A 16,648-nucleotide genomic window follows, 5' to 3' on the forward strand; every position below is an offset into this window, starting at 1 on the left:
CCAAATCAAATTAATTGAGAGGATTCCGATGATTCGTAGATGAGAAGCAGATTTGTGTGACTGCCGTACATCATGAGAATGGAAACACTGCAGAGAGCCTCATGCTGTTAATGTAGTTTTGAATACACGATACATTAAATGATATTTACCCAAATCGACAGCCTGTATCTTATGCGTTCCTCCCATTCGGCGTCACTAATATCCTGAACCCTTCTCAGACTCACCAAGGGGCTTTACTACCAACTGTTACGTCTGCTCGGACGTGAGATTATGAGGTACAGTCAGAGAATTTCAGTAATCCCCAATTAGAAGAGTTACACCAAAGGAATAACAAAGAGATTATAAAAGATCACTTTAACAAAAGAACAACACAAGGGTACCTAAATTAGAAAAGGGGAACTAGTCCACATATCTGTATGGATTTGTTATACAAGAGTTTGGAAATAAAATTCTCTGTATTGAGCACAAACTGTTGGCAGTAGCGGGCTGTGCTCAATCAATATACATTTTTTTACTTCAGAAGATTAAAAACAGTGACTGATAAGTGCCTGACAAATGTGTAAAAACCCGATTTTTTAAATTAAACTTTGCATTAGTTTGTGTCAGAGGTCCTCAATCCTGCATGGTCTCATGTCTCAAGTGTGAAGCTCAGAGATCGCCATTCACATATAAAACTTTGGCACCAGAAACAAGTCCTTTGCAAAGGAAATGTTGGCCAGGTGTTGCGCACATCTCCAACTGAATACTAAAGAAATCTGTGGAAGACTTGTTTTTCCAGGCGCTGGTAAGAATTTCAATCTTTTAATTGAGATAACTGAAACATAACCGAATAATGACCAAACACCAGTAATCACAGCCAGGCACTTGAGTGACCTTTCAGATGTGAGTTGATGGCTGGTTCAGTCAATGTCAGAGTAAGTATCTGACCTTCTGGGTCTCAGAAAATGTCCGTGCCTTTTTACTTTTAGGACCCAAACACTTAAAATGGTTTTTATGTGTAACACCATGCAGGTAGTAAAGCATTTAATATCTGCAACAGGATCAAAGTTATTTGACTAATGAACCAGAGCCCCCTGAAAAATAAAAAATTCAATCTAAATGTGGGAAAAGCTACCAGTGTCAAAAACACATCAAGAAAGCCTTCTTCGTTTTTACCCTGTTTACACACAGCCAGAGCCCTGGATAAAAGAGTGTGGTCACAGTAATTAGTGAAACGTTTGGCATCACAACACCATATCCAGCAGGCATTTTTTTTTTTTTTTTTTTTTTTTTTTTATATTTGCTTCCAACACGTCCTGATTCAGTATCATTAATCTCACAACTTGGCCAAACTCTCCATCAGCAGCTCTGGATACAGCACGCAACCAGTCTTAAACTGTAAGTTACACAACCTTAAGAAGAACACTGTTTGCTTAGTTAAACAGTTTGACTCCTTTTATATTTTAACAAGTCACCTTTTGGCCTAGTGGCTATCAAGTGAAGTTTTTATTTCTTTATTTTTTTTTAAATCAGATCTAAGACTGATTTTGTGCATCCACTCTTTGCAAATGATCTTTACAGTAGACCTTTTCTTTGTTGTCAGACTTTGTGTTTTTGGCAATTTGTTTGACAGCAGCAGAATGTTAAAATGGAGGAAATGAGAAAGTAATGAGTGTGAGCTGTAATGGCACTGTCTCACAGTTTAGACCAAGTCCTATGTTTGAGTGTAGAGAGAATAGGAAGGAGTGAGAGTGAAGTAGAACTATTCACACTTTGAAATATAGATGATCCACATCCAAATAATAAGAATACTGTTTTAGCCCAGATGAGCAGTCAGCGACCAGAACTGGCCGCACTGAGGAGTTGATGTTTGTTTTGGGGTTCAAAATATACTGCAAACTGCAGGTGAATTAGTGCACGTTTCATTTTCTCTCTAATACTGAGTAAGATCCTGTTTTATCAGTGGACAGCTTGTTTTATATAGAAGACAATGGCAACTGCATTCATTTCATCTTGGTGTAAAAACAGGGAAAGTTAAAATACAGGAAGTCATTAAAAATAGCATTTGACATTAAAATCTATACAATGTAGAATCCTCATGTATGTTGTTCTTTTCCTGCAAGATATTGGCTGCACAGTGTCCAGGAATAATCGGCTTCAGATGGAGCTTTCACACTGAACAAGTGGCTGGTTGGAAGTGGGAGAGAGGAAGAGCATACATCCCAGAGCATGAAGCTACTGAGTGAAAGAGAAAGAGATGGGGTTTTTTTTTTCCCTTTGCTTTGCTTTTTTTTTTGTCTTTTTTTTTGTTTTTGTTTTTTTGTGTTGGCCAAACCTCAGCTTGATGAAGCCAAACAAAAGAGTGAGGGAGTGCTTACATTGTGGCTAAAGTGTTAGGCACTGCAAAAAATAATGAGATTTTTTTTTTCATGTTTCTGATAAACACAGTAAGGCAATTTGATTATGGTTGACTGATAGCAATATAAGTTTCCGGTCCGTCTTCTGTAAAGTTCAACATATGCACAATTTAGACTCAGGAGAGAAACAACACTTTTTTTTCCACAACCCATTTTAAGATTACCTGTGTAAAAACAGCTACAATCAAAAATGAGGCACTTTATAAAAGAGTATAGATATCTAGGCTATATAGTATTAATCATTATATGTATACTGTATACCTTATATACCATTGTAATGTGTCACTTTATATTAGAATTGTGTTAACTGTTATGCAAATGAGGAAAACAAACTACAGTACGTACTATAGTTTCTGTCCTTCTACTCGTATACTATAGTATACTGTATACTATAGTATAATATACAGCTATAATAGAAAAAGCACAGTTGCCAAAAAAGTATTTACACTTTGACTGTTTTCAAACATTTTGTGCTACACATTGCTTCAAAATGCATTAACATGAGCTCTTATTTAGTCATAATCAACTCAAAGTGCAAAATTATTTTTTTATGAGATGGAAAGGCAATGGCAGACAGTCATGTGAAGTTTAAATATTCAAATTTAAAAAATATCGTTTATCATCTAATCTCCTTTGCATCCTATCATCTTACTAGAAAGTGTGTGAGACTTCATATGTGGGCTGTAGTTAGAGACTGTATGAAAATTATTAGAGGGGAGAGAGGGTCAGAGAAGGGGGAAGAGTGTTTTTTTTCTTGTGCACTACCACAGGGGAATTTTTTGGGAGGTCAGGGGAGGGTCTTTTATCTTTTCTCATCCCAGATTCATTGTTCCCCTGTGGAATTTATGTTGTCTTTAATGTATACAATAGTTACATCACAAATATTGCTTTCATTTTAGTATCTAATGCTGCGCTCTTTGGAACGGCTGTCTCTCACATCTCCAACATGCCTGGCCATGTGACTAACTGATCTAGACAGTCATCTGTCAGTCTCAGCTGATATACAGTATGGTATTAAGTTGAATCCAGGGGTGGGGGGAAAAACTGAGGTGCACCTGGACAAGAGCGAGCGGGCTGCTGCATGTGCTCGGTTCACTCATGTGACAGCCGTTTACTTGGCAGCACTTTGTTCAAAAATAAAGACTGGCTGGAAAGTTCACCATTTTGCTATGTTTGCCAAAAATATATTAAGTGATACATTATTGTACGTATATATTATGAATAATATGATTTTACGCACACTCCCTAAGCTGTTTAAAAATTTTTTCTTTTAGAAACTGTAGTATTCAGCTTCCCTCACTAATAAGTCTGTTATCGAGTCCTTTCAGCACATCTGAGTGAGGACATTTACATTCACACAATCTAATTATTACCCTCACTGCGTGTTTGAAGCCAATTTGATTAAACTGTTTACATGCACAGCAGAAGAATGTTATGCTAATTTGGACATTTTTATGCAATGCTCTGCACCACAATTATTGACTAAATATATTGTTTTGTATAAAGTATATGCTTCTGCTTTTCTTGTGGACTTAAAATGCTGTCATGTTGCATGAAAGCTGCAGCTTTCGTGTGACTTTTCCTGTGGCATTTTAACTGCAACACATATATAGAACATGAAATGTCTTTTTTTTTTCTTGTTTGTTTGTTTTGTAGCTGCATTTACTGAAAGTTTGAAATGTCAGTGTGTATTTAAAAATGGTCACTTGTACTTTGGGATAAATATTACACCATTTTGTTTGATTTTATAATGCAACAAAGTGGAGGAATCATTTTTAAAAAAAGGGCAGAACACCCACTGTGTGTTTGCATACCAGGCAGACAGATGGTCACTTAACTTTCCCGTCAAACCTTGAACGCCACGTAGTGTATGAGTGAATCATGCAAAAATCCTAAAATGCAACTTAGATGCATTGTCTGAACCTTTTTTACTGCCCCCATTTGAAAATCAGCCATATCACATGATAGGGCATGTTTAGTTTATGCGTAATCAAAGCTGGGATTGTATAAACATGTATCCTGCATGAGTGCACATCTGAAGCTTTAGGGATAAAACTTAATTCTGTCTGAAAAACACAGCAAAACACAGAATTACAGTATAACTATTGTGAAAGGATAAAAAAGAAAGCCACTTTCTCATCCCTCAGCTACAACTCTGCAGACATCACATCACAATGTGATATAAACAATGTGAAAATGAAAATGTAATTATATGATACCCTATTTAAAAAAAGTTTACACTCCTATGGATTTCGCAAATATTGCAAAAGCCGCACAGGATTTTCATTAATTGTTTTTTCTGTTGTGTGAAAAAGGTACAGGGAAGTAAATTTCCTTTTCATTTGTGTAACATAATTTCATTGCCATTTCCACAAACTGTACTTTACTATACCTCAGAAATTAAGTACACTTTGAACTCCTTCAGTAGCATAAGAAAAATGGTCAAGAAGTATAAAGGCTTTTTGGGCAACTGTATATAGTAAATCATATATGTTTACAGTGACAGCGTGTGTGAGTGTATGAAACCTCGGCCAAGGCTGTATTTCCTTCTTATTTGGAGTCAAAGTGACACCTGATGAGCATTGAACTTAGAATATAGACAAAGGATGTGGCTTACATGGCAATGCAAAAAGCAGAACCACGGGACCCAATAATTTCCACTCCAAATTCAGCTGAGACTGTGCCAGCATGCCAGCGGCCATTTTGAGCCTTGAGTTACAAGACATCAATAAACTGGCCCATTCACTAATCTCAGGTGCAAATGTGTTCTGAATTATCATACACAGATGGACATTTCTGCCATTTGTGTGATTTCCTGAAAGCCTTGTTGATTTATGACCTTGCCTTGATGACTGTTAGAGAGCTGTGATCAGGTGGCTTAAGTTAAATGAAGACTTCAACAGGATGTGATGGAGCCACCATGGACAGCATCATGGCCACCTGAGAACTCACACAATCACATTTTAAATTGTCATCCTTTATCTATATTAAGTTAAATGATGATCAAATGTCATTTTTATTCAAAACAAGGTAAAAAAACAAAACCTTTCCCTTACCCTGTGTCTGTGCATTTGTTTGTTTGTGTGTGTGTGTCTGTATGTATGTGTGTATGTATGTATATATATATATATATATATATATATATATATATATATATATATATGTATATGTATATGAATATGAATGTGTGTGTGTGTGTGTGTGTTTGGCACACATTTGGTTGACAGAAACAGCGGACAGGATGGGGATGTGTTTTCCATGGTTTCAGTGTTCAGACTCCAGTGTCCAGCTCTATTATGGCAACAAATTGGCCCACCGACCGTCCCCTCACTGACTGAGTGCCGAGCTGTCACACTGGCGTCACACTCAGATCCAAGACAAGGGCGAAGATCAACAATCTGGAAAAACAAAAAGGAATTTAAATCATACATTTTCTGGACATAGGTTTTCTACTGTTTAAAATTATTTGTGTATTTAGAAGTGTCAACGTATTATCCAGTGTTATAGTTTGCGAAAGAATTCACAGTAAATCTAATTTCTAAGTCTACCCACACAAAATGTTACAGAGGGTAAGGCAGTTTAGACTAAACTATATATTCTCCAAAGCATTTTGCTTTTGTTGAATCTAGAGCTCCTGCTGGCTGCTTGGGTAAATATCACCTGACACATGATATCTTTCTTAAAGGATTTTCTCATTGCAGTCTCACGCACACTGTTGCAGATGTCAATATTATGTGTCTTATCACTTCCAGGAATTTTGAACTTTCTTCTTTTTAATAAGCCCCCTAAACAACACAAAGAGCTCAACGCAACTCTGGTTCTAATCATGTCAGCAAAATAAAGTCAGTGGCAGTAAGGAAACATCAGAACATCATAGCCGTCAATTTGCAATTACAAAGTTGTTGGTTTTTTTGTCTACAGAGGAGCAGAATTACCTTGTAAAATAACATTAAAGACTAAACCTCTCCAAGCAACCACAAATGGTGTGTATTTCAGGGGAAGCTCAGACAAGAGTGCTGATAAATCGGTCTGTGGTTTGAGTATCTGAGGCAGTCTAAGCACTTGCTCCATCCACTCTCAGAGTCAAATGATTGTCTGCAGCCTCAACACTCTGGTTGTTTAGACTGCTGTGTAGAATGGTAGTCTGGATCAGTGATATTTTCTTTACTTTGGAGGCATTTTGGTGCTGCTGAATTGTAGTGTTATGCTGACAGATGTTTCTCTTATTTTATCCACCCTATTTATATCATTGAGGGTAGAATAAATAACAGAAGCACCTCTCTATATAACCCAATACCAAGTGCAGCAGCACCACAATATCATGTAGGGATGATTTATTGCATGATTTATTTATTATACTGTAGTATTAGTTTTAGCTAGGTGTGCTGAATAATAAAGTGGCACCTGAGTGTAGAAGTCCACCTACGCTTTGTCAACTTTTTAGTGCAGATATTCATCATTACAGTTTTATACTGTTTTCAACTAAGATGATCACTGCAGACTGTCGTTTAATATTCACTTAGTGAGTGTATGAAGTTCTTCAGTGTAACAACGTGTAGTGTTGTTCACTAATAACTACTCATATTATTGTAAGTGGATCAAGTAAAGATAATTAACAATTTACAAACATTGGATACCTTGAAAAATGTAATCATTGAATCAAATTTTGCGTTTTCCAGTAAACTGTCGTCAGCTACGTTAACATGAACACTTGCACTTTGCTCATATTGCAGTTGTGAAAATACTGCAATTAAACCACATATAAGCATCTTAATCTAATTCTGATATTTTATTAAACATTGACTTTGACCATCTAAATAAAATGTAATTTAAACAGGTGGAGTAATGTGAGATTCACAACATTATTTGAGTGTTGATTGGACATTTGAGAACCAAGCCTGTTATTTGAGATTTTATAAGCTGCAGTACAGCCACCATCCTCCCTATATCCAACCTTCATATGCTGAATACCATGATTAGAATATGGCTGCAGCTAATGAAAGCAGGATAAACACTGTAGCTTATAGGAGGAGAGGCACATTCAATCATTAATGGCAGTTTGAAAAATTACATGAAAGAGTAGTTCACAGAATATTAAGAGGCCTCTTTTCCTTGCTATGCACGTTAAATGCATAAGTAAACTATCCCCAATTGAAATAATTAGGCAATTATTATGATTATACATGTACACGTAGAAACCGAATAGCATTAGATAAATCAGTCATGCAAATGAGGTAGCTGCTCCGAATAAATAAGCTGCACAAGTTGTTTGTTCCATTTAGTCCTCTGATTAATATTTATATTTACATTTAAACATACTGCCTCGCGTAGCTTTGATTTTCTTGACATGTAAAAGCAATGGATCTCTTACGTGCTTCAGTGTTCATCCATCAAAATGCACTTCAGCCACCAACATTAACCATTAGATAATTGTCATCTGTGCAATGTGAGGGAAACCTAGGGGCTGCCATGTGAAATCCTGCAGCCGATAGCACGCCCACGCATAAACATAAACACCTGGCCCGTACTCTGTCCCCTCTACCTCCATTTATATGAAATGGCTCATTACCAGCAGACAAATCAATTGGCTTTGCTCTCTGAACACCCACTTGTGATAATAAGAGACTCTACAGACAACCCACAGCCTGGAAACTCGGTGCTGCCCACCAGCTTGGAGCAAAGGTACACATCAGTAAAGGATGAAAGGGGAAGAAGTGACTAAGACCCAGACATGAGTTTTGTCTGTGGATTATGCACATTATATCAAAAGCTTACAAACAGCTACACATATATTACCAGGAATTATAGTTTTACTTTCACCTATTTTGATTTCTTTCACTTGTTTTTTAAAGTTGATGACAATTAAAGCTGCAACTAACAGTTATTTTCATTATCAATTAATCTGGTGATTGTTTCCTTGATTAATTCATTTTTGTCAATGAAATGTCAGAAAATGTTGAAAAATGGCCATTTTAATTTACCAGAGTATAAGGTGATGTCTTCAAATCCCTTATTTAACTGACCATCAGTCCAAAAACCAAAAAGATACAAGTATCACTATCATATATGACAAAGAAAAGCAGCAAATCAACCCATTTAAAATGTGAGAGATACAAATCAGAGAGATGTTTGTCTTTTTTGCATGAAAAAGGAAAGAAACAATGAATTGATTATCAAAATAGTTTCCGAATAATTTTCAGCAGATCGACTAATCAACTAAACGTCACTGCTCTTCAGAAAATATACTATTTTCAGACAACATAAAGATGCAGACAATGCTTGTTATCCTAACTCATTTCAATAGGTTATAAAAAAAAAAAATCAAACAATCAGAGTTAATCAAGCTTGTTCCACTGAATGAGGAGGAGGCATGGAAGACACTTGAATCCTGTCTGGTTGTCGACAAATGGTTGTTTCCCTCCTCATATAACCTTTAAAATTTTCCTATCAGAAGCAATTCATATCATTTCATATCATTAGAGTCCAATCATACTTTTGAAATATTTTCAACAATGATGTAATTACTGTATTAATTTGCTATGTTGATCATTTTTAAGTTGCCTCCAGGACATCGTCTTGCCACCTCCCTTGCGTGCTGTAGTAACCACTGAGTATTTTAGTATTAGCCAGAAAAGACACCAATAACCTCACTGTCTACAAGAAGAACAAATGAAGGAGCCACTATAGGCATTGCAAAGTTATAAAAGATGATATCTAAAACTGTATGGAGCCTCATCAGTAGAATAGCTGAACATTTTCCGAACACAACATATACCTCAGTCAGATCTCAGATGTTATGATCAAAATGTTCTTTGCCCATCCATTGTTTAATAGATATTTTACGATAAGAAGGGTTTGCAGTCCCAGTGGCGCTTACCTTGGCCATCCTTTCTACTGTTCTGGTGTGCTCTCAGTTCTTCTGACTTATAGAAATCAATACTGGCATAAGTGTTGAGGCTGGAGCCAGCACTGCTACCCATTGCGCTTCCTCCAATGTTGTAGGCGGCAGAGGTACGCTCCACTCCAGCTTGAGGGCTCTCCTTAATGGCCAAGTCAAGGTCAATGTAGTTAAGGCCTTGTTCAGCAGATGAGGTGGAGGCTTGTGGTGGTGGAGGTGTGGCAGACAAACTAGCTGCCTGCCCGTTCTCCCACAGTGAGCAGTCCAAACCATTCCGATGGCTCGCTGCCTGACTGCCCTCTGGGAAAAGGGAGGTAGAAGAGGGTGGGTGGCGTGGTAGAGAGGGAGGTGAGTTAAATGTCTCTGAGCGGTGGCTCCGCCGTCCCTGTGGGTCACCTCGGACCAGTCTGCTACTCCGCTCAGGAGACTGGAAGGACTTGACTGGGGAAAAACCCAAACCTGTCTCCTGCTCCATAGATGAGGGTGGAACAGAGTGGATGGCAGATCTTGCTGAAATGCTAGGATCTGAGCCTTTGTTGTCCATAAATGGAGTGGCCGCATCCGTTGGCATTGCTGCCATCTTTACTTTTGTTCTGTACCCGGCATTTCCCTCTGCTGCCAGAGGAGAGGATGTGCCGTGTTCATGTCGGGCCTTGGGGGCCACAGCTGGTGAACTCTGTGGGGTGCTGAATGTGGACCTAACAGGAGTCAGGGGTGTTGAGGACTTCCCTAAATCCATGCTGACGTATTCAGCAGAGGTGGACAACGGTGCAGAGAAGCTGCGTGGGAGGTTAGCAGGATTATCGTGGCAGAGGAGTGGTTGATTCAGGGGCCGGAGGGTTCCGTGGATCACAGGTTGTGCCTGTTCAGAACCGGCACATCGTCTTGCGTCATACTTATTGTCTTCCTTGAACACAATACTGACATACTCACCGACGTTTTGAGACACCGATGGCGGCACATTCTCCTTCACCCTGGGCAGGGTGTTTGCTTTAGTGATGTCTGAAGACACGCTGAGGGGACGACCCCTCCTTTGTTGCTTTGGGCTCTTACTACTTGATCCACGTTTTTGATGGTGTCGTCCATCTTTTGTGCAGGTTCCTGCACTCTTGTACTCTGTTCCAGTTCTTAATAAACTTAACCCTCTCCCCGCTGATATGGACTTGTCCTCCAGGCTTTCACTGCTGGCTGAGCTGGAGGAGAAAGAAGAGGAAGACATGGAGAGTTGGCAGGCTCCTGCAGAGCCCACTGCAACTTTGTTTCTCTTGCTGTATCCCACCCCCCCTCCTCTTTCAGCACTACTATGTCCACTGCTGTCCTTTTTTCCTTCCCCTTTGTTTAAGTCCTCCTCAAAGCGAGTATAGAGAGTATGTTGATAAGCTCGTGGCAGGGAGAAATAAGAATTGAACATTTTTGGTTGCAGTTGGTGCTGCTCAGGGTGGGAAGGTGGTGTGCTGCAAGCAGAGCGGCTGCTGACAGGTGAGATGTTCATGTAGTCACTGGCAGCCCGACTCTCCATGTTGGCCCTGCTGTCCCACATGCCCAGTCCATGCAGGTCTGTGGAGCTGCTGCTATTGGGAGACATGACCATGTAGCCCTCTGAGCTGGGCTGGTGGATGTGCTGAGGAGGGGACACACTGTTGTTGGGGGTCATGGCCATATACTCATCATCTGCCCCAGGTTTAGCACTGGCGTCAGACATACCTATTGAGAGAGAAAGTGAAACAGGAGGAGACGTCACTCCAGGCAGCATTGACATATAGCCACTATCCACAGCTTTTCCTGCATCCACTTCTCCCCTGCTTTTGTCAGCCCTCTTCCTATTCTCCCCTACTACATCAAGGTGCCCACCCCCAACTGCCAGACCCCCTGAGGCATGGTGCAAATCAGCTCTCTCTCTGTTAGCACTCTGTGACATAATGGCATATTCTTCATCATCTTCGTCATCTTCATCTTTTCTTTGTGGGGTCAGTCGTTCGTGGGCTGCCAAAGGCAGGGAAGCCCTCTTACTTAGTAGTCTGCGTTCTGCCTCAGATTCCCGACTGGATGAGCGCCGCAGAATCCGTCGGCCTTTGGAGCGATGGTGGGAACCAAGGAGACCCTCTCGCTGTCCCATGACTATATAGCTGGAGGAGCCTTCTCCGTGTACATGATGTCCAGACAGACTGGGTACAAGCAGAGAGTGTTCCCCAGGACTGGAACCATACTCATCTGAGGAGCCGTAGTCGCTCGGTGAACCTGAAACAGAAACTCTTTGAGAAACACGAGGGTAGGAGCAGACTGTCATGCCTCCCACTGCTGCCCCCACTAGGCCACACTCTGATCCATGACCGGAGCTGGAGGACAGACTCGGTGCTGGAGAGGGAGCGGGGTTAGGTGTGTAACGTGCAAGGCTGAGGGTAATCTTAGCAGGGGTTGGGGCCCTGGTGGGTTTGGGCCTGAGTGTTGGCGTAGTTGAGCAAGATCCATTAAGACTTGGGCTGGAGCTAGCCCATGTCCCTTTGGCACTTGCTCCGCCCTCCTCCGACCTGGCCCCAATGCTGGCCGTTCGCGCCCTCGGAAACCCGTGGCGTGACGTAGGTGAAGTGCTTGTGCTGCTGCCTCCTGTTCCAGGGGTCTCTGTGCGTGCTCGTCTGGAGAAGCCCACCTGGCTTGGTGGTAGATTTGGATGATGACGACGGCTCGGGACACTGATGGGATTTGAAGCAGTACCACCTCCACATGACGTTCCCACAGACTGTGATTTACTGCGTTGACGGAACTCCTCACTCAGGGCCTTCATGGCCTCCAGCAAGGTCTCGTGCATATTCTGTGCCACTACAGAGTCATCAACCTGCATCCAGAACTCTCCAGGGCCGGTAATCGCTGAGCGACCCACCTCAATGAAGAAAAAATTCTCCGAATGGCCACACCTGCGAACATTCATCAGCTGCAACACCACAGCGGCCACATCAGAGTTGAGTTTGACAAAGTTGACTGTTTTGTCAGTTAGGCACAGCCGGTAGATGCCCACTAAGTTCCTGGCATGTCCAAGACCTTTAGGCCAGACCTTGACCTGCCACACTTCCTTGAAGGTTGGAACAGGAGATGGAGAGCTACACTCTCCACTACTGCCATAGTCTTCAGGAGTTTTACCTAGGAAAACAATAAAGAATAAATAAATATAAACATTTAAGGTACTGGGTGACATCATACATACATTAGGAAATACAAAGTCAGGATTTACAAAACAACAACAACAAAAAAAAACATACAACTAGTTGAAACATTGAGCCAAAATGACAAACCAGTGTAGGTGACAATGATAAGTAATACTTTGTTTCCCTATCATTACCAAATTACTACAAACAATGATTGCTGATGTGCCTGCCAAGCAGCTGTGCTGCAGCTAATTCATCACCATCACTTTTAAGCTACTGCTCTATAATTAATTAAGTCTTAGGAAGTATAGAATACATCTACTGAAAAGCACCATGCTTGATTGTGAAACAATGCAGCTTTCACTTCAATGCCAATCACATGACAAATTACAGAATTATAATTTTTTTTTCTTGCCACACAGTCACTGTTATCTTCACTGAACAACTGACAGTTGTAATGGTTTGCTCCCATCCTCAAGATAAATATTTAATTTATTAAAGATGATCTCCACAGGAATCACTATATGTTAACGTGTTTCACTCTCCATCTGTACGTCCCTATGCACATTATGAACAGGGATACACCGAAATTTAATTCAATTAAACATAAATTAAACATAATCTCAACAAAATGGGGGTCTGTACTCTAATATCTATTTAGAGGTCCAGAACATGACAACATGAGAGATGGCAAGCCCATCAATCCCAACTAACTAAAAGGCAAAGCATAACGGGGAGGGTGGGTGCTGGTGTTCAGCTACAGCATAAGGATAACAACGTAAACACGAGGATACCCAACAGAAACACATTTTCCAGTGAGAGCGCACTGACGATGCCATCTCCTCCCTACCAGCAGCGCCGTGTAACAGAAATGTAGGTTAGGCGAACGGCAGTCAGAGCTGTGCAGAAAAACAAAAACACAGGCTCCAGCGGAGTGCACCAGGATAGGCTACTACTATATGATGCATCCCTTGGATGGTTGCTATATGCCCACTGCGCCATGCAAAAACACACCGTCGTAGGAAATGGGCTGCATTTTAGTCAGAAAAGGCGACCATCTCAATATTATTACATGTGGAAGCAATTTAATGCATCACATTCCATTTCGCAGACACAAAATGATCGGTAGGTTAGAACTGCATTGAACCAACGCTTATTGAGACTGTGCTGCACAAACACAGCACATGCCGCCCATAGTGTTGGTCTACCCCGTTCATCGGATCCACCTGCCTCTCGGTGAAAAACACGCCGCCCAAATTGCATTACACATACCAATTAATTCGCCTCAAATGGCTAGACTAGACCTATTGCAAAAATATTCAAACAAATCGAGCCAGTGATATGCAATGAACAATCAGGAATGGCCGCGCCAAACAGCGCATGGAGAACAAACAGCCTACGGCAGGATAGGCCTGATGCAGAAACAGACAGTAGAAATCACATTGCACTTTTCACGTCTTACAGTTGCACTGGAGATCCAGCATTGCTTGGTACCACTCGTTCTGGACCTCCTCGCTGTCTGCAGCGATGGCAAAGCTCTCGCTGCGGGTATAAAGGACTATCATGTGCTTGTTCTTGGAATCTGCCCGCTTGTTGATGTTGAAGCAAGTCTCGAGGTTCAGGACTTTTTTGGGCACAGGTGATTTACTGCGGAATTTCTTCTCGTTCTCATAATACTCAAGCCGAGCAGGACCATGCTCCGAGGCCGCCCTCAGCACGAAGAATCGCCGGTGCATTGATTTATGCTTGCGGAGATAACCGCTTTTCTGTACATCTTCATAGTTCTGCGGCTCGGCTGCTTGGTTCTCCATGGCCAAGGCAGGTTGATAACAAATTATAAGCCAATAATCTCAGGGAAAAATCGAAGTCCATGTGTACTCCTCATTAATCCACGGCAACTACATCCCCCGTCCTCCCCGTGTCCACATCAAAGTGTCCAGCAAGTGTGCGAAGGCTCAGGATGGGGAAATCGGCCAAACCATGTTCTGGATCTGGTATCATACTGTGAATCCAGCGGCTGCGGGGGGATCCGCGCACCGAGCGCGCACAGCGTCCACCACTGCTCGTCCTGCAGCCCAGCCCAGTCCTGCCCGATCAAGTCCAACCACGGTGCAGTTCAGCTGCTTAAGGACGTCTCCTCCACCTGTCTGAGGTTGGCCACAGTCAATCTTTACCCACCACTGTCAAGTTTCGCTGAATAAAAACGACACTTCCGGTAATGATTTTCAAGATAAAACGACCCCCCCCCCAGCACTAACTGCGGTAGATTTGTGAGTCTTGGGATTTGTCCAGTATCCCAAAGTTTGACATGAGAGGAGGGAATCAAAGCTACCCCATTTAACTCCTCTGACTTTGGAGGAATAGCAGGTTGACTCAGTAAGCCTCACTCTGTCACAGTGAGCTGTCACAGTGAGTGAAAGGCCATTGTTGTCACTTTCTGATTGGCCAGGACTCAGAAAGAAAGATGACAGACACTTAGAATAAGTATGCTAAATCAACTCTGAATTTAGAGCTGAGTTCTGATACAAATCAAACACACATTACTACGGCATTCAGTCAGTAAATCTCATCATCTCTATGTTGTCACGTCCCTGTAAGAACAGAGCAAGAGGGTCCTCCATTTGCATGAACTGATCTTTCAGAGTAAAGCCTATTCTAATAACCCTAAAAGTGTCTGCTCGTCAACTCCACCTTCATAAGGCCACGATTCGACGTGTCACCCGAGTATTCTGACGAGTTTTGTTGCGAGCGCAGCCTAACGTGCTTTAATTGTGAAAGCCGGCCTGCCAGGCTTCCGGTCTCCCCCTGCCTCTCTCCGGGTGACTTCACTCCGCTTCTGCTGGACTGACACCTCCAAGCCGGTGCCAGTCAAATGCCAGCGGGGCTTCAGGACTGATGGGGAGTGCAGGGGAACACGGTGTTCAGGCGAGGGAGACTTCGTTTGTGTACACGGGGACGATCAGACAGTTAATGTCGTGCGAATCCGCATGCATCTGGGGGATTTTTGCTCCACTGGCTGTACAAAGACAGGAGAAAAAACAACTGCAGAACGAGCTGTTTGAGAGGTTTGAGAGCGATAGGCCCAAGATATTTTTGGGGCAGTACTGCTGGATGTCATGCAGCCATTAAATGCAAATTAGCATATTTTACACGATAAATGTGTAGCCCTGTAACCCAATACAGTAGGTACAGTGAGCATATGATGATTACATACAGTAAAAGTCCTAGGGCGACACTTTTAGAGAGATGCAGTCACATAGTGGCACGGAATTGTGTTCCCATGTTTTATGTACTAATTGATAATTTGATTAGCGTCGTAAATGTTGATTCCTCTTTTACAATTTAATTTAATGGAAATTAAGCAGTCTAAATCAAATGTAAATATATTTGAGTAACCACTTGACCGGCCTGCTGCAAGAAAGTCCAGGATGAGTTGACAATAACATGCATAGTAGAATTAATCCAGTTTAATTTGTGAGTATACACACAAGTAAAATAGGGCAGTGGGCTATATCCTGTGACATATTGAGTTGATTGTCCTATTGTCGTTTCATGGGCTTTCCTGTAGGGTTTGGAGCACCAAAGATGCTGAAGGGACTGAGATGGCCAAACCAGCATTCCCCAGAGCACACGATGTTGTATTGGTTAGCTTTTTAAATGCAGACTGGGGATTTTTTTTTTAATGATTGCTTATATTGTGAACCATACTTAGAGAAAGAACATTCACTGAATAATGCCACATAGCATAGCACTGATGGCCCAAAACTAAATAAGTCCCTAAGCAACAAGAAACTACACAACCTTGGAGTTCAGAGGGAAAGTATCTCATACAGTAGATGATAGAGTCTGTGGTTAAATCCCTGGGGTGTGACTGCACCATCAAAGTGCCAAAAAAGGTTTGGCATGGCAACCTGTCTAACTGACCATGTTGTCCTTGTATCAACCCTTGTTACTGGCAGAAATAAGAATTGCTTTCGAGCTGACTTTGTCCTCAGGGCACTAATATCACTTGCAGGTATTCCTGCTAGCAGTGCAGACACGATCGGTTCAAATTCCAATCTGGATGATAACATTTTAATCATTTCGCAAAGTCACCTTTAAAATATTATCTTCAGTGGTAGCTAACACTAGGACAAGTTTGTGAGGGTATTTAAAGTTTAAAAATACCATAACCTAAAGCATATACTTTGTCACTGACATAGAACTATGATTAC

The 16,648-nt window shown here is 41.5% G+C and overlaps 1 protein-coding gene across 1 annotated transcript; it reads right to left on the reverse strand.

Annotated features, from left to right (window-relative positions):
• Positions 1-5,586: 5,586 nt before the first annotated feature.
• On the reverse strand, positions 5,587-14,561 carry si:ch211-284e13.4 (insulin receptor substrate 1-B). Its single transcript, XM_040149695.1, has 3 exons — positions 13,897-14,561; positions 9,274-12,429; positions 5,587-5,794 (listed from the first exon to the last, which is right to left on the reverse strand). Exons 1-3 carry the CDS (start codon positions 14,243-14,245, stop codon positions 5,787-5,789), a joined length of 3,513 nt encoding a protein of 1,170 aa, XP_040005629.1. The 5' UTR covers positions 14,246-14,561; the 3' UTR covers positions 5,587-5,786.
• Between the last annotated feature and the right edge of the window lie 2,087 nt (positions 14,562-16,648).

The sequence above is a fragment of the Xiphias gladius genome, chromosome 17 (genome assembly GCF_016859285.1).
Source record: "Xiphias gladius isolate SHS-SW01 ecotype Sanya breed wild chromosome 17, ASM1685928v1, whole genome shotgun sequence".
Classification (NCBI taxonomy): domain Eukaryota; kingdom Metazoa; phylum Chordata; class Actinopteri; order Istiophoriformes; family Xiphiidae; genus Xiphias; species Xiphias gladius.